The sequence below is a fragment of the Syngnathus scovelli genome, chromosome 18 (genome assembly GCF_024217435.2).
Source record: "Syngnathus scovelli strain Florida chromosome 18, RoL_Ssco_1.2, whole genome shotgun sequence".
Taxonomy (NCBI): Eukaryota; Metazoa; Chordata; class Actinopteri; order Syngnathiformes; family Syngnathidae; genus Syngnathus; species Syngnathus scovelli.
The window spans coordinates 7625891-7653373 of NC_090864.1; the positions used below are offsets into that span (position 1 = coordinate 7625891).

The 27483-nt window shown below is 39.2% G+C and overlaps 6 protein-coding genes across 15 annotated transcripts in view; 4 read left to right on the plus strand and 2 right to left on the minus strand.

Moving 5' to 3' along the window:
• Positions 1-170: 170 nt before the first annotated feature.
• On the plus strand, positions 171-5526 carry smfn (small fragment nuclease). Of its 4 annotated transcripts, none has more exons than XM_068648837.1 (7): positions 171-555; positions 4125-4208; positions 4290-4367; positions 4627-4738; positions 4809-4917; positions 5012-5065; positions 5268-5526. In XM_068648837.1, exons 1-7 carry the CDS (start codon positions 553-555, stop codon positions 5347-5349), a joined length of 522 nt encoding a protein of 173 aa, XP_068504938.1. In that variant the 5' UTR covers positions 171-552; the 3' UTR covers positions 5350-5526. The 4 variants fall into 4 exon arrangements, with proteins under 4 accessions (XP_068504938.1, XP_068504939.1, XP_049604916.1 ...); XM_068648838.1 differs by lacking the exon at positions 171-555 and adding an exon at positions 2782-2910; XM_049748959.1 differs by lacking the exon at positions 171-555 and adding an exon at positions 3245-3384.
• Positions 732-3136, minus strand: LOC125985798 (gastrula zinc finger protein XlCGF57.1). Its single transcript, XM_049748940.1, has 3 exons — positions 2993-3136; positions 2631-2852; positions 732-2443 (listed from the first exon to the last, which is right to left on the minus strand). The coding sequence occupies exons 1-3, from the start codon at positions 3114-3116 to the stop codon at positions 1410-1412; spliced, it is 1380 nt and encodes a 459-aa protein (XP_049604897.1). The 5' UTR covers positions 3117-3136; the 3' UTR covers positions 732-1409.
• A 303-nt stretch (positions 5527-5829) lies between the features above and the next one.
• LOC125985792 (copine-3) lies at positions 5830-11306 on the plus strand. Of its 2 annotated transcripts, none has more exons than XM_049748927.2 (16): positions 5830-6390; positions 7124-7306; positions 7409-7591; positions 7706-7780; positions 7862-7933; positions 8052-8132; positions 8218-8307; positions 8643-8741; positions 8872-8958; positions 9051-9110; positions 9209-9342; positions 9425-9479; positions 9583-9634; positions 9874-10007; positions 10121-10357; positions 10453-11306. In XM_049748927.2, the coding sequence occupies exons 2-16, from the start codon at positions 7148-7150 to the stop codon at positions 10561-10563; spliced, it is 1629 nt and encodes a 542-aa protein (XP_049604884.1). In that variant the 5' UTR covers positions 5830-6390; positions 7124-7147; the 3' UTR covers positions 10564-11306. The 2 variants fall into 2 exon arrangements, with proteins under 2 accessions (XP_049604884.1, XP_068504936.1); XM_068648835.1 differs by lacking the exon at positions 5830-6390 and adding an exon at positions 6440-6457.
• Positions 11307-11759: 453 nt separating this feature from the next.
• LOC125985793 (copine-3) lies at positions 11760-17214 on the plus strand. Of its 2 annotated transcripts, XM_049748929.1 has the most exons (17): positions 11760-11918; positions 12342-12504; positions 12754-12933; positions 13008-13082; positions 13154-13225; positions 13306-13386; positions 13582-13671; positions 14105-14203; positions 14290-14376; positions 14451-14510; positions 14580-14713; positions 14791-14845; positions 14903-14954; positions 15023-15156; positions 15273-15509; positions 15885-15997; positions 16507-17214. In XM_049748929.1, the coding sequence occupies exons 2-16, from the start codon at positions 12373-12375 to the stop codon at positions 15993-15995; spliced, it is 1599 nt and encodes a 532-aa protein (XP_049604886.1). In that variant the 5' UTR covers positions 11760-11918; positions 12342-12372; the 3' UTR covers positions 15996-15997; positions 16507-17214. The 2 variants fall into 2 exon arrangements, with proteins under 2 accessions (XP_049604886.1, XP_049604885.1); XM_049748928.1 differs by lacking the exon at positions 15885-15997.
• Positions 17205-19531, minus strand: idi1 (isopentenyl-diphosphate delta isomerase 1). 3 transcript variants are annotated; one of them, XM_049748947.1, is made up of 7 exons: positions 19386-19531; positions 18833-19000; positions 18244-18416; positions 18081-18173; positions 17883-18013; positions 17714-17818; positions 17205-17634 (listed from the first exon to the last, which is right to left on the minus strand). In XM_049748947.1, the coding sequence occupies exons 2-7, from the start codon at positions 18985-18987 to the stop codon at positions 17422-17424; spliced, it is 870 nt and encodes a 289-aa protein (XP_049604904.1). In that variant the 5' UTR covers positions 18988-19000; positions 19386-19531; the 3' UTR covers positions 17205-17421. The 3 variants fall into 3 exon arrangements, with proteins under 3 accessions (XP_049604904.1, XP_049604903.1, XP_049604905.1); XM_049748946.1 differs by having other exon boundaries at positions 18244-18422; XM_049748948.1 differs by lacking the exon at positions 18833-19000 and having other exon boundaries at positions 19386-19526.
• wdr37 (WD repeat domain 37) overlaps positions 19222-27483 on the plus strand; it is an 8380-nt gene continuing 118 nt past the window's right edge. The window contains exons 1-14 of one of the 3 annotated variants that reach the window (XM_049748931.2): positions 19222-19325; positions 20756-21033; positions 22316-22412; positions 22627-22722; positions 22931-22995; positions 23980-24118; positions 24253-24324; positions 24435-24479; positions 24584-24660; positions 24756-24990; positions 25229-25370; positions 26297-26431; positions 26502-26616; positions 26677-27483. The exon at positions 26677-27483 is cut by the window's right edge and continues 118 nt beyond it. In XM_049748931.2, coding sequence (XP_049604888.1) covers positions 20881-21033; positions 22316-22412; positions 22627-22722; positions 22931-22995; positions 23980-24118; positions 24253-24324; positions 24435-24479; positions 24584-24660; positions 24756-24990; positions 25229-25370; positions 26297-26431; positions 26502-26616; positions 26677-26808 — 1503 coding nt within the window. In that variant the 5' untranslated portion in view covers positions 19222-19325; positions 20756-20880 and the 3' untranslated portion in view covers positions 26809-27483. Of the gene's footprint in view, positions 19326-19589; positions 19828-20755; positions 21034-22315; positions 22413-22626; positions 22723-22930; positions 22996-23979; positions 24119-24252; positions 24325-24434; positions 24480-24583; positions 24661-24755; positions 24991-25228; positions 25371-26296; positions 26432-26501; positions 26617-26676 lie in introns of those variants that run through there. The other 2 variants (XM_049748930.1, XM_049748932.1) reach the window with 2 other exon arrangements.

A 27483-nucleotide genomic window follows, 5' to 3' on the forward strand; every position in this document is an offset into this window, starting at 1 on the left:
TCAAGCCGCACAGGAAAAAAAAAATTGACGATCAATTAATTCAGGTCAAGACGCTCGTCCCGGTCACGTGACAAGTTTCCCCAGTCGAACCCGCAAAGCTAGCAAAAATGAGTAAGAATTTATTTTGAAAATGTAAAAAAAAAAAAAGACGATTCTCTCTCAATTACATCCGGTTTAGGTCAAGACGTTTCGGTCACGTGACATGTCACCTAAGTCGGGCCAGACAGAGGAACAGAAAAGTTTGGGAAACTTCTTCGGAAAGGGAAAAAAGCCCAACGAGGAGACGGAAGAAGAGGCTACGACTTCTAAGAAAAGCTGCATTTAAAAGAACATTTCTGGAGTCCTACTTATCGCCACAGGTGACTCTGACGAGCCAACCAAGCCGACTTTGCATAATATGTGGCGACAGGCTAGCTAACGAGGCTAACGAGTCTTCAAAACTACTTCGGCACATGGAGACCAAGCATCCTGCATTAAAAGACAAACCTTAACCACTTTGGGTGTCATTGTCTCCGATTATGGAATCGTTTCTGAGAAGCAAGCTCAGTGCTCATGGTGAGTTTTATTTTTATGTCGTTTATACTTGTTTTTATGCCAATCGTATCATTTTATTTCATCGTATTTATATATTTATTATAAATGTATTATTGGACCATTGTGTTAGCCCATATTTACTCAACATTATTGTGTCGTGCTAGATAGTTTAGCAAGAACAGAAGTAAAAGAAAATCTCCTTATTCATTCTCATCTTTTTATTCAATCATGCTTCCCTCCGTCCAGACTTTAGGAACATTTGAAACAACATTCCCTTTTGTACAGGACATTCTCGAATGATTTGAGACTGACCTTAACTTTCAGGCAAAATACTCAACAGTTACTCAAACAATATACCAAGAAACATTTGTTGATTCAAAGTGTACAAAATACATTTCAGTTCATAAAACCAATAAACATTTGATGATTCAAAGGACACAAGACTTTTTCGATTATTAAATTACTATAAAACATTTGTGAATTTATAAAACATGAATGACTTTGTCATGGTACAACTAATGTACAATGAAATTAAGATATTCTACCAATTGGAGGCTTCATACATTTATAAAAACATTTCTTATCGCTTCATTTTGGATCATAAAATTATTGTATAAATATTTCTTCTAACTTCATATCAGTTTATAAAATTATTGTGAAAACATTTCTTATCACCTCTTTTCAGTTCATAAAATTATTGTAAAAACATTTCTTATCACCTCTTAGTTGACCACCTGTCAAGAAATATGTAAATATGATTGTGAGTAAAATACTTTTATTGATTTTATGTGTGGTTATAATTTTATGCAAATGCACTTTAATCGCTAGGTTTTTTTAACCCGGCATCCTCTGTTTTTCTAGTTACTTTGTTATCTCTATCTACGGGATCTTGGTTGTCTTTTTAAGTTTCCCTTCTTTGAGAATCTTTGGCCACGAACATATTTCTCACCAGTGTGCGTTCTTGTGTGTTTGTTTAATCCTGCCTTCTGTGAGAATGTTTGGCCACAAACTGAACAGGAAAAAGGTTTCTCCCCAGTGTGTATTCTTGTGTGTGTTTTTAAGCTTCCCTTCTGAGTGAATCTTTGGCTACAAAGTGAGCAGGAAAAAGGTTTCTCACCAGTGTGGATTCTTGTGTGTCTTTTTAAGTTTCTTTTCTCTGAGAATCTTTGGCCACAAACTGAGCAGGAAAAAGGTTGCTCACCAGTGTGGGTTCTTGCGTGTGATTTTAAGGTTCTCTTCTCGAAGAATCTTTGTCCACAAACTGAACAGGCAAAAGGTTTCACACCAGTGTGGGTTCTTGTGTGCGTCTTTAAGCCTCCCAACCGAGAGAATCTTTGGCCACAAATTGAACAGATAAAAGGTTTCTCACCAGTGTGGGTTATTGTGTGTGTTTTTAAGTTTCCCTTCTCGAAGAATCTTTGGCCACAAACTGAGCAGGAAAATGTTTTCTCTCCTGTGTGTATTCTCATGTGTCGTTTTAAACTACTCTGACAAGCAAGCATTTTCCAACAATGAGAACATTTCCAGTGTTTGTTTTCAGAGTGACATGTAATATCACCGCCAGACTGATCATCATCATTTCCATGAGACGACGTGTCGTCACTATCTGATGAAGCCAAGACTGCTTGTGATCCTTCACAGTGGCTTTCACCGCCTTCTGTTCTGATATGACATGAGTTGCTGCTTGAAGGCTCCGCGACTTTGCTCGCCTCACTTGACCCTCCATCTTTATGCTTGAAAAAGAAAGCAGTTAATGGCAACGTGTGGATTTCCTCCTCCTCTTTTTTGATGAAAGCAAACTTCTGCTGCTTTTGCTCATTCAACTGGTGGACCTCTTTGTCCACCTCTTCTTCTTTAATGTGACGCTGCTTTGGCTCCTGCTGCTCAGGATGAATAGCTCCACTGATGTCTGTAAGACACAACATACAAACACGCACAACATTAAGATTTATGTTTAGATATTTGGAGTACCAAATGAGTTAACTTTCCTACTTTACTGTTTGACATTAGCAAATTCACTAACTGATGGCCATTTTTAAGAGGATATCTGTTTTTTTGCAGAAAGATTTTGCACCGAAAAACTTTATTTGACTCACTTGGACCATCATCTATACTCTTCAAAGGGAACTTGGAGATATCCTTCTCCTCCTGCTCCTCTTTTATGATGTTATGGGGGTCGTCTTCCTCCTTTCTGATACAAGGATTATCCGGCTCCTCCTTCACTTTTATGCTGTAATGATACTTCTGCTCCTTTTGTTCATTGAAGTAGAGCACCTCTTTGTCCACCTCTTCCTCTTTAATGTGGAGGCGCTCTGGCTCTGCAAGACAAGTCCAGAGTAGTACCAACAATTTTGTTCGTGTGTATATACACTAAAGGTAAGAGACAGTCGAAATATATATATACACAGTACTGTTTAAATTAGAAAGTACTTAGAGTGAAAGTAAGAAGTGATCAAACCTGATTTGTGAAAAACACGTCTTGGCTGCATTGTGCTAATGGAGTCCAGTAGTTGACGTTGTCGCTCGTTGTCCTGTTTTACTGCACAAAGTTCCTCCTCGTACTTGGGTGTCTTTTTGATCATATCTTCACACTCAAAAACATTATGCTGACGCTGATCTTTGCTGATCGACGTGTTGATCAAAACCGGGTTATTCTATTACTAGCTAACAAGATAAGCTAGGCTACATTTAGCTAAGCTACGTCAAGAAGCTCCAAAATACAGCAAAATGACTACTCGGACACGAATATTTAACATGACGCTTTTGTCTAGAAAAGTGGGGATGGTCCTGTTTTAGGCTCGAGTATCTTTGAGACAAATTTACGGCAACTGGACTTGAACAAACTTGAAGGTAAGATCCTGGAAATCTACGGCAACACGACTAGAACAACTTTTAGCAATCCGTCGCAGAAACTGTGACGTCATTCTGAGCAACGTCAATTCTAGGCGACAGGCGGAAAGAGCCCTATAACTAAAAAAATCACATAAGCTTTACCAACGTCATTTTACGGTGCTCACCGACTTGACATTTTTCCCCCAATAGATTTTCTGCGTATTCGTTAAAGTGTAGAATGTTACACTTCTCCTGCTTGATCACTTAAAATTACCACGTGTTCATCTCGGATTTCCACTTCGTTGGCTGTTGAAGAAAGAACATGAACGCCCCTTTGTCTCAAAAGATAGTGTGGGTGGATCTTGAGGCAAGTCAAAATGTGTTTTGTCATTTTTGTTGGTCATTGTGTGTCCATTGAAACCACAGGCAGAGGTGTCAAAAGTATTCGTTACTAAAGTACTATAATATAATACTTGAGTACTCTACTGCAGGGTGATGCGGACAATAACGGACTTGGATTTGATTCTACCTGTGGCTACAATCGAGAATAACATTCTGGATAAAATAAGGCATTTTAAATTCAAAATGTTTTGATGTTTTAAGGTAACAAATAAAAATAAATGAATGTCAATCTTGGTCTTTTGACAAATGAGGAAGAAGTGCCCAGGCCATGTACAAACGATGGAGAATGGACCGGTTAAAGTTGGTAAAGGGCTTACCTCTGTTAATACACACGTGCTTTTATTTTTATTTTACAGATGACAGGCTTGGACATAGAAAAAGACACGATTTTGGAAATGGCTTGCATAATTACAGACTCCAATTTGAACATTTTGGCTGAAGTAATCCATTTTTTTTCTTATTATTGTATTATTATTTTGATTGGTATAATTGTCTTCCAATCTTAACTGATGTCTTGTCAGGGACCTAATTTGATAATAAACCAGTCCAATGAACAACTGGATTCCATGTCGGAGTGGTGCAAGGAGCATCATGGCAAGGTATGATTTGGTACTGTGATGCATATATATATATATATTCCACTTTAGGTGGCACGGCAAAGCCAATTTGTTTTCGTTGTTGATGACAACTTAAAATATATATTTTTTTACCAGGGCTAATTAATGTGTGCAGTCGCTACTCAGGCCAAAAATACAAAGATAATATAATTAATGTTCAAACTGCTAAAAGTTGATTTTATGACCCAAAAAGAGTGAGTGAGAGAGTGATGGAGTGACAGACAAATTGATACTTTTCCAGTCTGGACTGACAGAGGCAGTACGACGCAGTCAAACCACCCTGGGACAAGCAGAGGATGAATTTCTGTCATTTGTTAGACAACACGTGCCAGCTGGACAATGTCCCCTTGCTGGTAAGTTGCTACAGAGTTTTATTATAAACTATCCTCTTGTAAAAATGCTTCATTATTCTTTTTTATGTAGGAAATTCTGTGCATGCAGACAAAAGGTTCCTAGAAAAATATATGCCTCAGTTCATGAATCACCTCCACTACAGAATAATTGACGTCAGCACCATTAAGGAGCTTTGCAGGTCAGATGTTCCTGTTAATAATAAGTATGCACTGTTAGAATGCCCAGAATTGTTATTGAATAAATATGCATTTTAATTTTTTCTTATAATTTAGGAGGTGGTTTCCAGTGGAATATCAGATGGCGCCACCTAAGAAAGTAACCCACAGGTAAACATTTAGGGGTGATATGTTTGTTTGTAATGTCATTCTTGGTAGTTTTGGAATAAAGACGTGTTTGGAGAGACAACTGTGACAGGGTAAAAAAAAATGGTACAACGTTATTAAATAAAGGAAAGGACAAATGAAGACTTTCGGCACATGACTTGTAAGGATCATTCAATAATCAGAAACATTGTTTTTTCTCTTTCAGAGCCTTGGAAGACATCAGGGAGAGCATAATAGAGCTGCAGTACTACAGAGCCAGCATCTTCAAAGCCGCCATTGAGAAATAGCTCAAGATTGTTTAAATCTGTAGCAGAATCACTAATTTGTAAACATTGAAGATCTGTTATAGTCAAGAAATCTTTTCAAATGGCGTGTAACTAAACTGAGGACTTCCATCTGATGTGACAACCTGTTGAAATACAAAGTAGCAATAATTTTAGCACAAATTAATTATTTTTCTCAAATTAACGGTCTCAATAACCTGTTGTCCACTCACTCACTCGGTCGGAAACGGGAAATTGCGTCACTGACTCGCTCGTGAACGGAAAATTACGTCACTGACTCGTAAAGTCCCGCCTTCATCTAACGCTCGCTGCTGATTGGTCGTTCGTGAAGATTTACGAGTGAGTGACAGACAGCGTTGGTGCTATCCCAGCCGACACGTTTTATTTTGTATTTGTTGGTTTGTAGTTGATGGTGTTTTTTTTTTTTTTTTTTACCGGATGTGTTTTTGTTTGAATTCAAGTTTGGAAAAAAAAAAAACACTTCCGTTATTCTAGGTTCCTTCATTCTGCACATTTTTCACGTGTAAGGTTCTGTGACATTTGTAAACTATCACCACTAGAGAAGCTGTTGATTCAGTGTTTGTGATTTGACGATCTGTCAACTAAGGAAAGTTGAGCTTTAATGAGTATAAGAATTGATGCAGTTATTTTTTCCCTAGATGATGATTTTTTTCTTATATCTGAAATATCAAATTATAAAAATACAAATTATAACTCAAACAATAACTGGCAATCACGAATTTTCCCATGTATAAAAACTATTACGATTTGTTTTTTTTTTAAACGATTAAGAAATTCTTGAATGAGTATGCGCCCTGGTGACAAAACAGCGAGCCTCAGAGTCTGTCAACATATTTGGGCGTTACAATATGTTGTAACTGAATGACTTGTTTCACGACTTGCACAACCGAAGTAAAGATTCGCCTTTTTTTCCTCGTGGGTTTTACTTTAGTGTTGTAGAACGGGCGACCCTCTAAAGGAAAACGAGCGTCCCAGGGCACCGCCCATGACATATGAACCTTCCCTTCGCTGCTGCACTGCGACGTGAGTTACAGGCTAAATCAACATCAATGCTCAATAAAGTGTGTTTTTTTCCGCCGCAAGAATAACAGTCCGTATTTTACCGCACCATATTGCTATTAAAGTTGTTTCCGTGTAGCATGTTACTTATAAAGCGTAATCGCGGCTGTCGAGAAAGGGTTCATTCAAATTAGCGAGTTATTTTGCTCACATAAATTGTTTTTTTTCCCGACTAAAACTGGAACTTCGGTGAATATTGCTTCTTAAGTCACAGAGTTGGACTTTTGACCCTCAGCCCGTGTTTTGAACATCGACCAGTGTTCATTTTATAAGTTTAAAGTAGGCTGCAGCACTCAGATTTTTTTTTTCCTACCGAACTTCAACGATTTAATCACTCGTTTAAAGTGTCACATGATATCCGAATTCAAGTAATATCGATCCCAATAACGGTATTGAGTATTTTCATGCCCGTTGCCTTTATATGACTTGACTGGAATGCGGTTAAGCGTGTTATCCGCTGCAGGCGAATCATACTGGCATGACATAAAAAATGAATTTACTCCAAGTTGTGTCATGAAATGAAAAATAAATTTACTCCAACCATTGCATGAATAGCGTACAATACACCAAGGCATTTAAAATGACCAAAATTAACAAGCCAGATAAACTGATAACCGCACCTATCCATGCAACACCAATTTGCACTTTGCTGTCTTCAACTAATTTTATTGTGTTCTCATCCGTTTGTATCTCTCAGGTGTTGTGCATGTGAATCCATACGATGGCAGGAGTCGGACCCCCCCGCCCTGGAGTCCCTGATTGTGTAACCAGGGTGGCTCTGAACATCTCTTGTGAGAATCTGATAGACATGGATATCCTCTCAAAGTCTGACCCACAGTGTGTGTTCTACATGAACTCATCTGGGACCAACTGGGTGGAGGTCAGTGTAATAAATTAAGCATCTCTGGTCTTGTTGGCTTCCTTTTTGATAACAAATATGTTACATCTAAAACTACACACAGATATGTTGTTGTTTTTTTAGATTGGTCGCACAGAGAGAATCATGAACTGCCTCAATCCAAAATTTTCCAAGACATTTGTTATTGACTACCACTTTGAGACGGTGCAGAAGTTGAAGTTTGAGGTGTTCGACATTGACGACAATGTCAACTGCAGTCTGCAAGATGCTGACTTCTTGGGGCAACTGGAGTGCACATTAGGACAGGTTTACAATTTTTTTCCTTTCTGACAATGCACCGACAATAAACAATACTATTGTTCTGCTTAGTATTTACTGTGTACTAAATATGTGCTGACGTATTTTTTTTCTCCTGTCCAGGTTGTGTCTTCGAGGACTCTAACAAAACCACTTGTCATGAGGGACAAAAGACCTGCAGGAGCGGGAACCATTACTGTGATTATTCAAATTCTGAGAGTTCATGTGTCTGATTTGAAAATAATTTCAGTCAACACAATGCTCTTTCATATTTGACAGATACACGCCGAAGAAAGAACAGACAACAGGGTGGTGCGATTTGAAGTTGCAGCTAGAAGACTGGATAAGCAGGTATTATGTTTTGTTTGAGGAGTATTAACATAAATACTTAAAGACATTTTTCTGGAGTGTTTTGGCAGCAAATAGTGCATCATGAACAAACTACCATTGATGTGTTTCAATATTTTAGGGTTTTTTTAGCAAGGCTGATCCATTCTTGGAAGTCCACAAAGAGACAGAAAAAGGATGGCTGTTAGCTCACAGGACAGAGGTACACATCGTTACAATGTTTAGTTTTTAGAATGGTGACTTTTTGAGAATTTGCTAAATTAATGTTACTGTGTGTGGTTGTGCAGGTGGTGAAATATAATCTGAACCCATCATGGAGACCATTCCAAATCCCAATTCAGGCACTCTGTGGAGGTGATGTGGAGAAATCTATAAAGGTAGTATATATAATTCCATAATATGGTCTGTATGTAAAATGTGTAATAGATTGTAAATTAATATTGCTCATCGTTGATTGCCACTGTTACATATTTGTTTCTATTTTAGGTTAAGTATTTTTTTTTTAATACAGAGAGGTATGAATATTTTTAGAATCAATTATTCTATCACTCATTCCGTCGATTAATTTTTTACGGTTTGATTGTTATGCTATGAGATCATCGCATCAACCTTTTGTCTCATCTGCTTCAATTGGCAAAATGCTGACAGATTTTTTTTTTTTTTGCATATGGGGAATCAGCAATTTTACCGGCTTCTTCCTGTCTGTTTCCAGGTCGACTGTTACGACTTCAGGAGCAGCGGCTCACACAACTTGATCGGATCCTTTCAGACCACACTAAGCCAAATCCAGCAGGCATCACAAACTTACGCGGTAAGACCAGGGTGCTCAAACTTGTTATGCTTGTTATCCTCTTATTTTTCTGTTGATGGTTCAGACACATTTCTCCCAGTTGTGTAAATTGAATTTGTCCTTTACATCTATATTTATTTTCCATCCCCAGGCTGAGTTTGAATGCATCAATAGGAAGAAGAAGCAGAGCAAGAAAAGCTACAAAAACTCTGGTATTATAGTCATTAAAAAATGCGAGGTACTCATAAATTTTATTTATTTCTTGATGAACAAGAATATCATAAACTATTTGAGTGTTTTTTTAATGCATATTTTTTATTTCACATGCAGATCGTGAAGGAGTATACGTTCCTTGATTACATCTTCGGCGGCTGTCAGATTAATTTTACCGTGAGTTCAAATTTTCATCCTTCTTTTCGCAACACATTATTAATGAATATCTTGTAATATATTTGCAATTTGTTGATTGATCTATCAATTTGGGCCAGATCGCCATTGACTTTACAGGCTCCAATGGGGATCCAACATCTCCACAGTCGCTTCATTACATCCACCCTCATGGCTATAACGAGTACCTTTCGGCTATCATGGCAGTGGGTAATGTCATCCAAGATTATGACAGGTAATTAAGGATATCCTAAATTATTAGTACAGAATGTACATACTAGAAACTCACGTAATTCTTTTTTTTTTTTTTTGTGCAGTGATAAGATGTTCCCTGTGTTGGGCTTCGGTGCTCAGATTCCGCCTACGTGGCAGGTGATTTTTTTTTCTTCTTTTTGATTTTTTCTGTTTTTATTAGGATATCATACTCTTATTTGTCATACTTGACTGAATCTGATCAATTGAATTAATTTTCCAGGTCAGCCACGAGTTTCCTGTCAACTTCAACAATTCAAATCCGTTTTGTGAAGGTAATGAAAATCTAAAGCTGATATTTAAACTTAGAATATTTTAAAACAGACTACTAAACAAACATATTATATTTAAATTAGTTGTGGACAGACAGTATTGCCAAGTAAAGAATGAAACATTCTCATGTTTAGGGGAAATTAGGCTTTTGAGTGAAATTTCCGTACTGTATTTTATTAATTTTTTTACATGATTGGCTATTTGAAATGAATGCAACTCTCTATTTTGACGTGTTTCTTAGGCATTGCAGGTGTCGTGCAAGCCTACCAGCAATGTTTGCCACAGGTGAAGCTCTACGGTCCTACAAACTTCTCCCCGGTCATCAATCATGTTGCCCGTTTTGGCCATCAGGCTTTACAGCAGCAAAGTGCTTCCGTGAGTATCAATTTGAAATGTTGTTGCAAATGTTTATTAGTTCAGTGTGGCATAAAGCAGTTGAACTGAGAGTCACATTTTGACTTTTTCCTAATGCGTAAAATGTTTCGCAGGAATACTTTGTGCTCCTCATTATCACCGACGGCGTGATCACGGACATGGATCAGACTCGCGACGCCATAGTCAAAGCCTCACGTCTGCCCATGTCCATTATTATCGTGGGGGTGGGCAGGGCCGACTTCAGCGCCATGGAGTTCTTGGATGCAGATGACGGGCTTTTGCGCTCGGCTGCAGGCGAAGTCGCCGTGAGAGATATCGTCCAGTTTGTTCCATTCAGACAGTTCCAAAATGTAAGTTATATATACACGCATGTTTTTTTAACTTTTGAGCTATTTATCCTCTTGTTTTATATTGGCAACTATGTGAATGTTTGATGTCATTTCAGGCAGGAGCTGCCGCCCTTGCTCAAAGCGTATTGGCTGAGTTACCTGACCAAGTGTCCTCCTTCTTCAACTTATTTGGTCTGAAGCCCCCCAGTGATCCAAATCCTTCTTAAAATTGTAAGCGTACATAACAAATGAAGCAAAATCATCCCACTGTGATCTAGCTCCCTATTTAATCACTATTTGTTTTATGTAAAAAAAAAAAAAAATCCTGTCTTTAAGTGCCAATTGATATTTTGTAAATTAACAAAATGTCATAATAGCCACGTGCCTATTGGAATGTTTACAAATCCACTTGAAAATATGTACCTCGTATATTTTGTAAAATTTGGGTTATGCCAGTATTGTCTTCTATACAGATACCTTTTTTAAATACTCCAGACATAATTAATTATAGGGATTTTTTTCTTCTTCATGTTGACAATGAACATTGCTAGTCAGAAGTAACCTTATACTTAATTTGGTGATTATAACTTCAAAAAGATAATCATTATGGTAATTGATCGAGTACACCAAAGGCTTTGTCAAGAGAACAAAATGTTTAAACAACTTTGTTTCTGCTCTGATAATTAACCACAATAGTTTACCTCTCCAAACGAATATGGCATGATTGGTTGGCGGGGTTCCTCGCAAATCAGGCCGACCTCAACATTATTCAGATGAGAGAGATATTTGGAGGTTGACATTCCTCATATCATAATGCTCATACTTTGTGAATATATATTTAACATATTATTTTGGAATTTTATTGTCTTATATCAAAAAATTGTATTTATATTAATATTGATTTGTTTTGTCTATTGAAGTATACATACTGTATGCAGCACGACATTAAAAAAAAAATACTGGAACAACATACCATGATGCCTTTTTGAAACCACAAATACTGAATTGGATTGCAATCTGATTTTACCCTACTAAATCAACATGCATTTGTGTTTTTCTCATGCAAGGTGAGGTGCCAAACCTTGCCATTCCTTTGTACCTCGTGTAGTATATTAATGTTATCATTAAATAAAATGATGTGCCCCGCAACATTTAGCTGCAGGTCAGTCATTGCAACAATAAAGAAACGCCCATCCAAAGATGTTAAGTAGGGTCTACTATTTTGCCCTAGCTCTAGCGCCCTCTATCACCGGTAATGGGAACTACATTCATGGACGCTATACTGTACTGTACTTCCGGTACAGAATTTGCGTTCCACAATATTTGTTTAGTGACAAAAATACAATACACATTATGATGATTATTGTTATTATTATTACTATTATGATGATGATGATTTTTATTATTGATATTATTTCTTTTCCTTTTTTGCCTCAACAAAGGGGCGTGGTCGAGTCACCATGCAAACGGTGAGGTTGTGACAGAGCGACGCTGTAAAGCTTGAACAAATTTTAACCACGCCTAAAAAAACAGTCGAAACATTCATTATTGGACTTGGAAGACGTGTGTCACTTTTCTAACGGTAAGTATCATTTTAAATGATCTTCAAAGCGCGATCGTAATTCGTAGTGTTGTAAGTAGCTAGCTTGGCTTAATGCGGTTTGTTTAGGCGTAACAAAGTAGTTGTAACATGTTTTCAATAAATATTCGTAAGGCTCTGCTGTAACATGCCTACCACAGAAAAGCGAAGCAACATTGTATGACGTTTTAATCGCTAAAGTATGTTATGTAACCTAAAAACTGCGATTTTGAAACTACGTTGAGTCAATCGAATTTCCGCACATATTTCTCATTTGTCGTACTAACAACCTCCCCTACGCCCCCAATAGTTTTCCGCAAGTAACCACGTAGAAAAACAAATCTGTATTAATCACTGCACATTACTTGCACGATTTTGCACACATTTATTGAAAAGAAAAATATTATTACGATACTTTTCATGCAGCGCTTTGATCCCACCCTGGTAATAATCAGACATGGCAGCTCAGTGTGTGACCAAAGTGGAGCTAACAGTTTCCTGTGATAATCTTCTGGATAAAGACATTGGATCCAAATCAGACCCTCTGTGCGTGCTGTTAATGAACACCTCCGAGTCCCAGTGGTATGAGGTGAGTAATAAGAATCTGCATTCATTAAAAAAGTGCTGGGCACTGTTGTTTTTTTAAGCATCGGTAATATTCAGATGGAAATACTGGCTTTGCTAATCAATAATCAGCATGCATTATTTTTTTAAAATTCCTGTCTATTTCAATTTTCTTTTAGTTCACACCACTAGATGTTACATTTTAATCATCTGAATGAAAATGCAAACAAATGATAATTGCCGCATAATAACAACTCATTAACTTTCTCAACAGTTGGGACGCACAGAAAAAGTCCAGAATTGCCTTAACCCAAAGTTTGCCAAAAAGTTCGTCATCGACTACTATTTCGAGATGGTGCAGAAATTAAAATTTGGGGTTTATGACATTGACAATAAGACAGTTGATCTGAGTGATGATGACTTCTTAGGAGAACTGGAGTGTACCTTGGGCCAGGTAAGCTTCTCCTGACACTGGTGGACCCCCAGTAAACTGGGTTCTAATATTTCTTTTTTTTTTATTGCTACCAGGTGGTGTCCAGTAAAAAACTGACCAGGCCGCTGGTCTTGAAGAACAAGTCCCCTGCAGGAAAAGGGACCATCACAGTGAGTAATCGAGCAATTATGCTTCATTGTAGGCTTAATCTCTTCCACTCTTTTCGTCCTCCCTGCTGTAGATCAATGCTGAAGAAATTAAAGATAACAGGGTGGCAAATTTCGAGGTGGAAGCAAGAAAACTGGACAACAAGGTAATAAAGAGATTAAAGATTAATTTGAAAAATGTTCTCGTGTTATGAATTTATAAATGCTTCTTTTCAATAATTGCCAGGATTTTTTTGGAAAGTCTGACCCGTATCTGGAATTTTACAAGCAAACACCAACTGGATGGCAACTGGCTCACAGGACAGAGGTAGACAAGTGATACTAGACATGCTGTTAATGGACGCTTAATTCCTCTTTTCCCAGCAAGTGAGCGGAAGATATTTATGTAATGGCCACATGTTAGTGTTTACTTAATTTCATGGCTTGCAGATTGATCTGAAATGTCACAACTGTATTTGATCTTGCGTGATGCGATGCTGATATCATCTTGTTCCTTCCTTAGGTGGTGAAGAACAACTTGAATCCAACATGGAGACCCTTCCGAATCCCCCTGCAATCTCTCTGCGGAGGAGACATGGACAAACCTATAAAAGTACATATTTATGTTTAATTGATTTTTAATAACCACCACTCCCCCCCAAAAAAAATCAATGAATGAGTTCAATGTTAATCTAGATTGATGAAATCATAAAGTTTCATGATTAAACATAACATCGTTTCCATATTTTGCTAGCATGAAGACCTGATTAGTGTTTTTAGCGCCAGGCCTGATGATGCACCGATATTCTCTTAATTTTTAAGCAAACATGTCAGGAAGGAAGCTGTTTTCAAGTGTAGAAGACAAGTGAGTTTTGTCATGTTTGATTTTGCTCATCTTCACGTGATTTACATGGGTGATGTGTGACTAGATTAGATGGGAAATGCTCTCTCTAAATTTCTTTCATCCATTTCATTCATCATTTGCCGGGCATGGCAATATAAAATCATCTTGTCCGCCATATGATTTGGTTTTCTCTTCTCTGTAGGTTGAATGCTTTGATTATGACAACGATGGCTCGCATGATCTTATCGGTTCTTTTGAGACCACCATGAAACGCCTTCAAGAAGCATCGCGCACTTCTCCGGTATGAGCATATCGCGTTGTATGCGTTTTATTCGTTGTTCCTCAAGTGTGTGATCCGAAGTGATAAAGTGGCTATTTTCTCCTCAGGCGGAATTTGAATGCATCAACAGTAAAAAGAAACAAAAGAAGAAAAGCTACAAGAACTCTGGTGTTGTGAGTGTGAAGCAATGCCAGGTATAATAAATATCTTTGTTTATTGTGCTAATTTAATTGATCCTAACACTGATTTCTAACTTTTAATTTTTTAGGTGGTCAAAGAGTACACATTTCTGGATTACGTTATGGGGGGCTGTCAACTCAACTTCACTGTGAGTTTAAAAAAAAAAAAAAAATTGGAGGATTTATTTCCCCCTGCTCAACAATTTTCATTCCGGCAGGTTGCAATAGACTTCACTGGTTCGAACGGAGATCCAAGGTCACCTCAGTCCTTGCATTACATCAGTCCTCAGGGAGTAAATGAATACCTCTCTGCTATTTGGTCAGTGGGCAATGTCATCCAGGACTACGATAGGTATGTGAAACACGATAAGATATTTGTGTTTTTGATTTATGAATGAGACAATTATATTATTTCTTACTTCTGTATAGTGACAAGATGTTTCCGGCATTTGGGTTTGGCGCCCAGATTCCACCAGCATGGCAGGTATGACTATTTTATTTTTTTATGATTTCTGAGTGACTAACTATTTTCTTTTTACAGGTTTCCCACGAGTTTCCACTCAATTTCAACCCCGCAAATCCATTCTGTGCAGGTATGTTCGAAATGAGAGGTGGTGCTTTTGGACTATTACGGTTTGACCCTTTTGCTGTCATTGTGCAGGTGTCGAAGGGATCGTGGAGGCCTACAGGGTTTGCCTTCCTCAAGTGAAACTTTATGGTCCTACTAACTTCTCACCAATCATCAACCACGTCGCGTGTTTTGCACACCAAGCCCTGCAGCAGAGCACTGCATCAGTGAGTAGCTGCAGTTAAATGAAAACTAAATATAAGAAAAATAGAAACATGATATGGAAAGTGCATTTATATTTTTGGAGCTGACTTACCTGTTGTTTTGTTTGTCCTGCTCGAAGCAATACTTTGTCCTGCTCATCATCACTGATGGAGTAATCACTGACATGGATGACACACGTAACGCCATCGTCAACGCTTCGCGTCTGCCCATGTCCGTCATAATCGTTGGGGTGGGCGGCGCGGACTTCACCGCCATGGAGTTCCTGGACGGAGACGACGGGCGTCTCCGCTCTCTGACTGGCGAGGCTGCCATGCGTGACATTGTTCAATTTGTACCATTCAGGAAGTTTCAAAATGTAAGTCTGAACAATTTTAATCCAAATAAGTTTGTGTGTGGTTATGTTGATTCCTCTTGATTGTTTTTTTTCCCCCCGGCTTAAGCTGTTGACATGACTAATTCATTTCTTTAAAGCAGCCATATAATGCAATATAATACAAAAGCACATCTGAGCAGTCTTTCCACAAAGAACTACTGTTGGCTAACGTTAAAACTGCAGCTCTGCTTACCTTACTGGCCGCTGCATGAAATGCTCTCTTTCATACCAAGGTGAATTTTCCACAAATTGTTCCTTCCATAAAACTGCATGAATTTCCAGCTTTTTCCATGACACACTTGCAAGGGTGTTCATGCTCTTTCAACGTAGCCATCTGTGTGACTTATTTCTCCGCAGGCACCCAGCCAAGCTCTTTCACAAAGCGTTTTGGCAGAATTACCTCAACAAGTGGCGTCCTTCTTTGGGTTATTCAAACTGAAGCCTCCCCACGAGCCCGCTTCTTCATAGGGGTACCCCACATATTTGGTCTTAAGCCCCTTATGACACTCCCATGCTGTTTTCTGCCTTAACTAAAAACTGTAGCATTTATCTTATGGAAAGCCATTTAAACTTGTAGTAAGAAAATTCAGAGCAAGTCTATCCATTCCTGTGTGACATTGCGACATACTAGTAAGGCACCTTTGGAATACTAGAAGCACTGAAGTGCCCTTGAGCAAAAGTATTCTTCATGTACCCAATCTCTGCCGTTTCTTCCTCAGCTGCATGTGTGAAAATTGCCTGTGTTGTGTATGTAATGCATGTAAAGGTAAAAAATAATGTAGGCATGACCTCTTGGTACCATTCTCATTTTTTTTTTTAATTGATTGTGCACTGCTGCTTCTGATCATTTTCAGCAGTGTGGTCAATTAAGGTTTTGTCCGTCTTTGTCCAGTTCTTGTCGCTCTTTTTTTTTTTTTTTCCATTTCATTTTTGTTCAATTGTTTTCCATAATGACAATTGTGCCCTTTTATTGCCACAGGGTCCAAAAGAAGCATTGGCCAAGAGTGTGTTGGCTGAGGTTCCAGGTCAGCTGGTGGAGTTTTGCAACACCATGAAGCTGAGCCCACCAAACAACAATCCTGCTGCAAAACCTGCAGACCCCGTCTGATGTTGCTGCGCAAATCGATCGGATCCATCGCCATCACACAGTACCTTTTTTGTTTTTTTTAAACTTGATTTTTTTTAACCTTCTAAAACAAATCATTGTCCAATCATACTCTATGAAGCATATTAATAGGCACTCCAATTATAAAACTTTCGTTTACGTTATACTCATATGTACACTGCTGCATTGTAATCTGTAGTATAGGCTCTTAGAAAAAAGTTTTATCGCGCCAGTCTTGAACTCGTGCCATGAAGCGTTAGTCGTGATTAAATAATTTTACGTATATCCTGTCAGTAGTACAAACAAGTTTGCGTGCTCAAGTTTACGTCTTCATGTAATGAAATAGCTAATTACAATGCTAATTTTTGCACAAGGATTATCGTTTGTTTTACATTGTCATTTTATTTCCTGAAATGCCAAAACCCTGCATTACCATATAGTATGCTATATTTTTTTTAAGGGCACTTATTTGAGATGTACAAATGCCACAAAACTAGCACCCTTTTGCTAACACAAATATGCAACAGTATTAATATACAGTCGACATGTTTATCGCAAATAAAAAGAGACAATGCGATTCTACACTTTTTAATGTTTCATAGTCATCAATGCGTGTAATGATGTAAAATCTCAATACTTTATCCAGGCATGATTTTATTTACCATAGAAAAATAGGCTATTCTTATTGTTATCCATAACTTTACATTGTGAAGCTTATTAGAGTTTTCATGACTTTGCCTTTCTAGATTTATTGCCTAGTCCACCATCGAATCTCCTGACTAATAGGGATTACATGCGATGGATGTTTTTGTGATCCATAAACTTGTTCAGGTTTTGCAAATTGTCCCACCATTTGAAGAGGAAGGTGTTTGCGATTAGTTGAAACCAGGGAGTGATTTCCACTTCTTTACGCTTGGCCTTCTCCAGCATTTGCCGTAGCTCGTCTTTGGTGACGTAACAGTGGCTTTTAATTTCGTTGGGGTCTGGGCTCAACTCCACATCCTTAAGAAAAATATAGTCAGCAATTACACGCACAGTTAGGATATTTCATGCAATGTTTCTAGCAGTCGACATGACATACCTTCTGCATAAAGATGATGTAGTCAATCTCATGTTCTCCCCAAACCCCATCCGACTGGGCTTTATAATGAATTCTTGTGAGATAAGTCATTTCATCTGGAGTCACCTGCACATCACCGAGACTGAAGTGAGATCAGATGCACCATAACACACCAACCCAAACCGTTTACCTGTTCTATGGGGATACCCAATTCGGCTTCAAGTCTCCTCTGAGCAGCTCTCCTCACTCCAATGGCGTCTTTTTCTTCCAGTTCACTATCTGTGTGTAAAGGGTGACTGCAGCATGTGTTTGTGAAACATCCTGAAACACACATACAGTGTTATATTTTGAATGACACAAACAAATCTTGTATGGATGTGTTACTCACCAGGAAAAGTGATTTTGGCATCAGATCGTTGTTGTAAGAGCAGCTTCTCTTCACTGTTAAAAATAAAGACGCTAAACGCTCTGTGTAATAATCCTGTAAGGAAAAGTAGTAGTTAGACAAAGAATAAAAACACACGCAAAGAGGCTAGATGGGTGAAACTCACCTTTATCGATGTTAGCGTTTAAATGGCAGTTTTTCTTAGTGTCAGCGCCGATTCGTTTGTCGTTCTCGTCGATGAGGATGCACATCTCAGCCAGCAACTTCACTTGCTTCTCATCCAGGTGCTCTGTGGTTATCTCAGGCATTCTGGTTAAACACTGTTGGTGCCGTATGTCACTGCAACTACAAAAATATCCATTTTGTGTACTTAACACACCATAAAACCTGCTTGATTTGCTTCCTATTTGGAGAACTGTGAGCAAGGTTTTTGCAAGTCCCATTTCAGACGATGACATCAGTCCTATTGTTGGACAAAAGTGCAAATACACAATAGAGACGACTAAACTATGATCTAGTCAAGCCCTCTAACCAACTAGTTCTCCCAGAACGCAAGAATGCACGCAAGCTCAGTTTTATGTCAATACGACGTGCACGTTTATGAAAGGAATGCTGCAAAGAATGCATAATTTCGATGCGGCTTTTTGCGGCTACGCAGCCTGAAACGAGGCCTTTCATTGGATCAGTTTGCTACAGTATAAACTTTGTTGTGCCCTAAAGCGACATAATGGAGGCCTGAGAGCCCAAAAGCTTACCTGGATAAAGATCGGAAGCACGCACCGATGTGTCGCCGAAACTCTCCGCTCCAAGGATGATGCGCGCCTGCGTAACCGACAGGTACGTTTGTTTTTAACCCGGTTGCTCCCTGGGAGGTCACCGCCCGTAGCACCGCCCATAAGGCCCGCACCATCGTGTGACCAAAGCTGCAAACCAATCACGTGCACGTCAATGTTGGGTGCAGTTAAAACATAGAACGGATTTTTGGACCGGATCACAACATTCACTTCACATCGATTGCATTACAGTGCTAATTTTACGTCATCCTGTCTGAATAAATTAAGTAGTTTAAGCAATTTAAGCGAAGAGGCGAGTAACAAAATACAAATATCACTATTGTACCCAGGTATTCCCCCCCCCCATGTCCGTGACATTAGTTCGTTCCATAGCTCCTGTTCTGGTTTTACCATCACTTATCACACACGCCATCGGACCAGTGTTCCCCGGCTCCACCCAGGCCTAGTAACTCAAGTACGTGCATTGTATGTGCTTTATAGAACGTTAAAGAAAACACGAGGAAAAAAGACTTACCGACTCCTATGTCTTATGTTGGACAGCCAATCCGCTACGTCTTTTATCCCTTTAGCTTTTTGCTTACGACATTTAGGGCGCAATACCGTGCATGAATCGCTCGACTACGAGTCCATGCGTGTTACGTCACTGCTCTTCTATTGGTCGCTGTCATCGGCGTGACAGCTGATTGGTGGGTGTGAACATAACACAAACTGCGTAATACGGAAGTCCTTGGACCCTCGCTGTACGTGATGTGTCAAAAAATTTAAGATCTCAGCGGCCGTGGCAATTTATAATCCACTGACATTTCGTTGTTTGTCAGCATTTATGTACTAGAATCTTATCCGGAATATTATTTTGGAATCGTGTGTGAAGTGAATGCTGCAGTGAGAGTTAGTGGTTTACATTGAAATCCGAAAGAATGTGCTAGGTTCGCTCATTTAGAAGAACCAGGACCGCGGTGAGTCTGCCTTTTGCTGTTTATTCTGGTTACAAAACGTCAACGTTGTTTAGCAATTTTGGTATATAACAATTGAATTTAGATGGTTGGGTTATATTTCTGTCGTTTTGTATTTTAATTGGCCTTTTCGACACACTGATGACGCTACCATAAATTCCAAACATTTAGTTGCTATAGGCTTCGGTTTAGAAATGTATTCTTGATTTTTTAAAAACATGTCTGAATGTTATTAACTTTTATTTAAGAACTGTTTTTATAAAGCATGCGTTTTTATTAAATTCATTATATTAGCAGTTTGATTTAAATGGAATTTGAATGCACTGATTAAATGATTAAACTGCATAATGTAACAGTGGATTAGGATCATATGAAATATATATATTTTTTAAGAATGAAACCTCATTTTATATGAAATCTTTCTTTCGGTGGTACTCTGCATAAAAGTTAAAGAACCTCAGATCAAATTAACCCATAACCTGCTTTTACTAAGTATGTGAAAAGTCTGTTCGTAACTAGTTATGTTTGTCCCTTCAGGCATTCTTGTTCATATTATTGTCTAATCTTAGCATTCCTGGAGGCATGCCAGAGGTGACATACTCATACTCTGTATTTAATTGCAGATACAAATATAAATAATGATAAAAGTAGCTGTAGAGATTCACTCGACATAAGTTCAAAACGAAAAAGCAAACAAATCTTTTTAGTGTCAACCTTTTGATAACTGCATAATTGAAAATAACTTCTGCTCACTAAATAGTTTCACTCTTGTATTAACTTACATATTGCTCATCCTGAGAAGATACATTACATCACAGTTGCTTGTTGTTTTATTAGTTATGATTAAGGCTATAGCTAAGGCTGTCCCTTTTTTGTGTGTCTTTTTCAGCTTGCAATTATTGTGACCTTGAACACCTTTTTTTACCCGCAGGCAGATGGTGGCAACTGACCGGCATTGCCCAGCCATCAGCCATCTCGCCCTGTCCGATTTTATCGGCCTGCTCTTCAGGTAGGAGGTGAGCAGGGGGGCAGGGCCGTGCAAAAAAAGTAGGCGGGATGCCTGTTGAGGGTGGGAGTAGCGGCAGCTCTGCCTCAACTGCTCGTCACCCCAAACAAAAGCGCAAGGCTCACAGCCTGTCTATTCGGCGCACGAACAGTACGGAAGAGAGGCCACCTGGCATCCACAGAGGAGACATGCTGGAGGGACAGGTAAGAACGACAGTTTTATTCTAATGATTATTTTTAACCTATTACTGTGTCTTCTCAACATATGCAAAATCGTCAACCAAAATTTGACAGCTAGTACTTCTACTTTTACTATTATTTGGTTAAAGAGCTGCAAGTGGTAGGTTGAGCAGCATTGCTTATTTATTTAGTGCTTGTTTTTCTTTTTCAGACTTTTTAGACCACTGTTGAGGTTAGTGATTCATCTCCAACGGTAGTTAAATTAGTAGACCTTACCCTACCCGTCATTTATTTATTACCACCAGAAAGGGAAGATCATAAATATTAGGTTGGCAAGTATTTACTTATCGAGACTAGATCACATTTTCTGTTTGATCAAGTAGATCCTGGTTGTTAACATTAGAGCCCCAGTCTCAATGTTTTTCCATCATCCGTGTGATGAGGTGAAGAAAGGTTGTGTGAGATTTTTTTAGTTCTCATGTTTCTGCTATTAAAACGGAGCTGCAGTACACCCATATGCAAAATGATCTCCAAAATAAATGTCATCTTCAAAGCATTCAATACATTTTTATCAATTAATTGTCACTTTCTTCTTCTTTTCTTATCAGCCACTCGCAACAAGAGCCTGCAACTTGCTCTGACCCGTTGTCTCATCAAGTTTTAATATAGGCTGCTTGTCCACTTCTGATTAGCCTTCTCTCGACCTGCTGACTCAGTTAATGTCCAGCGACTACTCTTGTTCCCTGTCTCATCTTACAATATTCGAACTCACAAACAACACATTTTCTCAGGCTGACGTTATTATCCTGAATATGCTGCAGGTTTTTTAGGGGCACCACTAAGCAGCTTTATATACATAATGGCCGCCTGTTGCTTTCGAATTGATCTTTTTTCTCCGAGCCGGTGGTGGCAACACAATGAACAGGAGACGAACGTCACTGTTGGTTTTGAATTTGTGCCAGATGAAAGAGTGACAGCGGAGTATTTGGTTCCCTGGGCCCTCTTAATAGTTGGCAAGTGAAAGGAAATAAGATTCGGCTCTTCATTTGAGCTGTCAAAGGCAGACGTTTGCTGTCATGCTAGCTTGTGTGTTGGTCTGCTGTTGACTGGTGGGCTCTTTGTAACTGGGTTTTTTTTTTTCCAAGCACCTACAATGGAAGTAAGTTAACTAGATAATAATAATAATGATAATGATAATAATAATAATAATAATAATAATAAAGCTTGGTTGTGATTGACACTCTCATCCCGCTGCTGAAGTGAAGAACAATTCCATCTGTTACTACATTTTTTTGTGTCTCTCTAGGACTCCAAGCTGCCCCACTCTCTGCGTAACAATCTTCTCGACCTATTTGGCCAGATTGAACGAGAGTTTGAAAATCTCTACATCGAAAACCTCGAATGTGAGTTCGTCCAGTTCATCCAGACCTTGAGATGTGCTTTATAAAAATGTAACCAAGGCAACGTCAATAGTTGAAAACTTGGCAACAATAACCATTTTGTCAGCTTATATTTTTAGAGTATACTTTGTTGACCTTTAGGTATTGATTGTCTAAACCGGAATGTCGAGGGGTTTTTTTTGTCTTCTAAAACCTCGCCACTGTGCTAACATTACAGTACGACGGGAAATTGATTCCCTGAATGAACGTCTGACTGGCGACGGACAGAATCTTGAGGGAGGAGATCTCTCCAAGGGAGCCCTGAAAACAAAAGGTCTAGTATTTCCTGCGGGATTTGTTAGAGTAATGTTATTGTTATGCTCGTGCCGTCCCCCCTAATGCACATTACGTGACTTTGCTGGAGGATTTTTAAATGCCAAGGCTTAGGTTAACAAACACATTTGCCAGTAATTAGATCATAGTGAGTATTCAAAATGAGCAGCAGTGAAAGCAAGTTTGCATCCTATGTGTTTGTCGCGCAGCCAGCCACAGCACCAGCCAACTGTCACAGAAGCTGAAGACGACCTACAAAGCGTCAACTAGTAAGGTATCGGACTCATCATGTTTGCCTTTTTTTATACAGTTAATAAATGTGTCACCTGGGTAAATATTTGGAAATGATGTCACGATCAAATGGTGCTTTGTTCCTAAGTGAGGGCAAGGAGGACTCATCTTGTCCTCCCTTCTAAGGTCATGTGTCACATGTTTAAGTGTAATTCATTTACAGCCTCGGGTACTTTTAGACAATCTCACCTCCCTTGAGTTCTTCCTTTGTAATTTCTTTGCTATATATAACAATCGTACGCTTTCGCCGGCAAAATAGGTGGACCGTGCAATTTGAATTTCACTGTGGCCGCTTGAGAGTTATGAGGTGGAGAATCATGGGTAATGTCCCGTGTATACTGTTAATCACATGCTCTGATTCTCTTTTTAAACTGCAGTCTGACCTTGACTCCGCATCTCGTCTCTCAACTTATTTTTAGCAGCAGCTGCATTGACAGACATATAAAACCTCATATTTTCTCATGTAGTGGCTCTCGAGTCAAGTCCTAGAGATAGTTTGTGGTATGGTACACTTTGGTGCAGTTTGGGAGGAGAATGCAGAAAATAATTGATAAAAAAAAAAAAAGTATATCTAAACCATGACTTTACGCAAATTGACCTTAAATAAAATGGCATGCGTGCCACCGTCTGAGATTTTTTTTTTTTTTTTTTTTTTGCAGTCTAAAGTTAAGTAACTCCATTTAGTAATGACATATATGCTCTTTTTGTGTAATGGTAAAGAAAGAAAAACAGCGCCATCTGGTGCTGGAGAGTTGTCACTTCAGTAGAAATGCAGCATGTTTATTCTAAAAAGATAAATAATCATCAGGTTTTGTTGTGAAGGACCAAATTGAAGACATGCCACAAGCTTAACTGCATTAAGTTTCCTTTTTTTTTTTTTTTTGCATATTGGCAATCTTGGTATATATTTTGCACCAGTTCGCCCCTTGTAATCATTTCTCTGTGTGAATTTATTTGCTCATTTCAGATTGTATCCAGCTTCAAAGCTACTGCAGGGTCCAGAGCTTTGTGCCATCTCCAGAAGGAATATGTTGGCCATCGGGATGGAATTTGGGACCTCAGTGTGACCAGAACTCAGCCTGTCGTCCTTGGAACTGCCTCGGCTGGTACGTCACTTCTCAGAAGATGATCAATTGTGCTATCACAAATGTTTCTACTTTTAGATTTACCATCGCTTTGCCTTGGTTACGATTTATTTTGGGAAAAATGTTCACGACGATATGACCTACTTTCTTCACAGACCACTCAGCCCTGCTTTGGAGTATCGAGACTGGGAAGTGCCTGCTTAAGTATGGTGGCCATGCAGGATCAGGTAATCACAACCACACTACTCTTAAAATGATTCATTCATGCAAATTTTTTCTTTGCAAGTATTTAAAAAATTAGTTTTCCGAGTCATTTTTATTGATCTGTCTTCCACAGTCAACTCTATCAAGTTCCACCCCACTGAGCAGATGGCCCTCACAGGTAAAAAACAAAGCATGAATATTGGTGTCAATGTTATTTTGCCTCACATGCCGACGTGATTGAATGTCGATCTTGTTTGTTCATGTGTCCTTGCATCGTCTCAGCCTCCGGGGACCAGACGGCTCACATCTGGCGCTACATGGTGCAGCTACCTGCCCCCCAGCCACCACCAGATGTCAGTGTAAGTCACTTAATTCTGCTCAATTTGAATGCCCTGGATTGACTTTTGTACCTGAGGTCATTCAGTGACTGAACTTCTTTTTCTTTTTACATTAGGCGCCGTGTGACGATGACCAGGATTCTTCAGACCGAGAAGAAGGCGAGGTGGACGGTGAAGGCCCTTGCGAGGTGCCCACTGTCCGGCTTGCTACGGCAACCCTGAAAAGTCACCAGGGTGTAGTCATCGCAGCTGATTGGCTGGTAGGCGGCCGACAGGTGGTGACAGCTTCTTGGGATCGTGCTGCCAACCTTTATGAGGTGGAGACATCTGAACTGGTGCATGCTCTCACTGGTAAGACCGCAGATAATACTAGATTTAACATTAAATAACATTCCACAAGATGGCGCCAAAGTATTACTTTTTATTCTTATGGCCTGAGAACCAAAACTGAATAGGAATTAAAGGAGCGGTTCCCAAAAAGTTTGCAAAATAAAATTGCTTTTTATTGTAACCCGAGAAATATATCCAGCATGTATGTTCTTCTAGTATGAGTTCATAACTTGAGGTCAAGGCTGATTTTTCTGTGCAGGCCATGACCAGGAGTTGACCCACTGTTGCACTCATCCCACCCAGCGTTTGGTAGTCACCTCATCCAGGGACACCACCTTCAGATTGTGGGACTTCAGAGATCCATCCATCCACTCCGTCAATGTCTTCCAGGGACACACAGAGTCAGTATTGCACTTACACTCATCATTTCATTTATTATCTTATATTCATTTATAGAGGTTTTTAACCAATTAAAAAAAAAAAATCACATTCTGCTGAAACTAACACCACACAATTATATATACGTAGATCACTATTAATACCAACCTAACTTCACACATACCAATTAGCATCACAAAAAAGAAAGCTGCCATTTCTCCGGCTAATTTCTGTGCCACAATGTCAAACGTGAATGCGTTGCCAGCTTCAGGGAACACCGCTTCACTTTTCTTCTCTAGCAATTAGCGCTAATGCTAACTGACAACAATGCACAGCAGCGAAAAGTGCAGCGCCATAATTGCAACGCAATGACAACTGCGTGTGAGCTAACAAAATACCCAGCAGCGAAAAGAGGAACTTCCTCCACAAATTCAACGTCTTATCACATTAGTCTCTTTTGATGCCAACAGCTTTAGGAGACACATTGCTAATAATTGAAATGGAGGTTGGAATAAATCCTAATGAAGTAAATTTAAGGTGTACATTGCTGTATATTCTTTTTCCTCTGTCATCTCCCTAGTGTCCGTTCAAAAAATAATTTGACCTTCGCTGTCAGCGAAACAGCAGAGAGGCTATTAAGTAGCGTGGAGCACTCCCCCCCCCCCCCCCCCCTGCACCCTTTCTAAAGACGCTTTAACCTTAATCAACCTTTTAATAAATTACCTTGTCTGACAACCTAGTAGACCTCCAATCTCTCTCTCCCTCCCCGCCTCACGTGGTCCCGGTTGGGTTAGACGTTGTGAGCATCTGCCTCTCTTATAGGAGTTTAGTCCCCACTAATTATCCCTTAATTTCACGTCAGTTTGAATTAAGCCCAAACTGTGTTTGTGTGTTTCACAGTGGAAATCACAATCGAGGTAACATTTTAAAGTTTTCTTTTTTTTTGTAGCACAGTGACATCAGCAGTGTTCACGGTGGGGGACAACGTGGTGTCCGGGAGTGATGATCGTACAGTTAAAGTGTGGGATCTGAAAAATATGAGGTCACCGATAGCAACCATCCGCACCGACTCGGCTGTCAACAGGTTGGTCAATCGAGGAAAAAGTTATTTATCAGAACGTGATTACTGTATTTAAATACTTGATTATTGCTAGGATAAGCGTCTCCGCCAACCAGAGGATCATCGCTCTGCCGCACGACAATCGACAAGTGCGGCTGTTTGATATGAGCGGAGTGAGGCTGGCCCGACTGCCTCGCAGCAACAGAATGGTAAGAGAATCCGAGAGAGCGTAATTTTGCATCGTTAACATCAAACATGCGTCAATGCAGGGCCACAGGCGTATGGTGTGTTGCACGGCGTGGAACGAGGAGAACCAAACGTGCAACCTGTTCACCTGCGGGTTTGACCGGCAGGCCATCGGATGGAACATCAACATCCCAGCTTTGCTGCAGGAGAAATGAAGTCTGGTGAAATGCTAACACGCACATATTTCTGGAAAGATTATCAATATCACCAACTTTTTTGTGACTAGTGTTTACGTGTATTCACATCACTGCTGTTAAGTTACTGCTGAATGGTTGCATGAAGAGAATTCCAGCTGTTTCTATTTCATGTTGAAGACAATATACAGTATATTGAAGAAGTGTTTGTATTGTGTTGTTGCCTGATTTATTTTTTTTTGTTTGGAAGAACATTCATTGTGCATTTTTTTTTTTTAATCCTTTTTGGTCAAGGTGGAGTTGTGCCTCACATTAAATCCAAATTATTTGCTTCCTTTAGCTTCACCATTCCAAAAAAACATGGTCCATCGTGCTTTTTACCTAACACAGTTGAAACTTGAGTTGCCTTGTTCCATGTTTACAGTGGGACTTTTCCTTGTCACGTTTTTTTTTTTTTTTCCAGCCTTTCGAAAAATGATGCAGTCTTGTAAGTGTAGCAGCACAATCGTTCATGTGAAGAATTTGTAAATGAATAGTGCTAGTTTAGGAGTTGCTATGTCCAACTAGTCACCTTGTAATTCTGCAGTAAAATGCACCATCACCAGCTTGTTGCCAATTCAAATGTCTCTTTTCTTAACTTGCTGTCATGTTCAAGTGTACTTGTTGGTTACTGCTCACATTTCACGATGTGTCAAT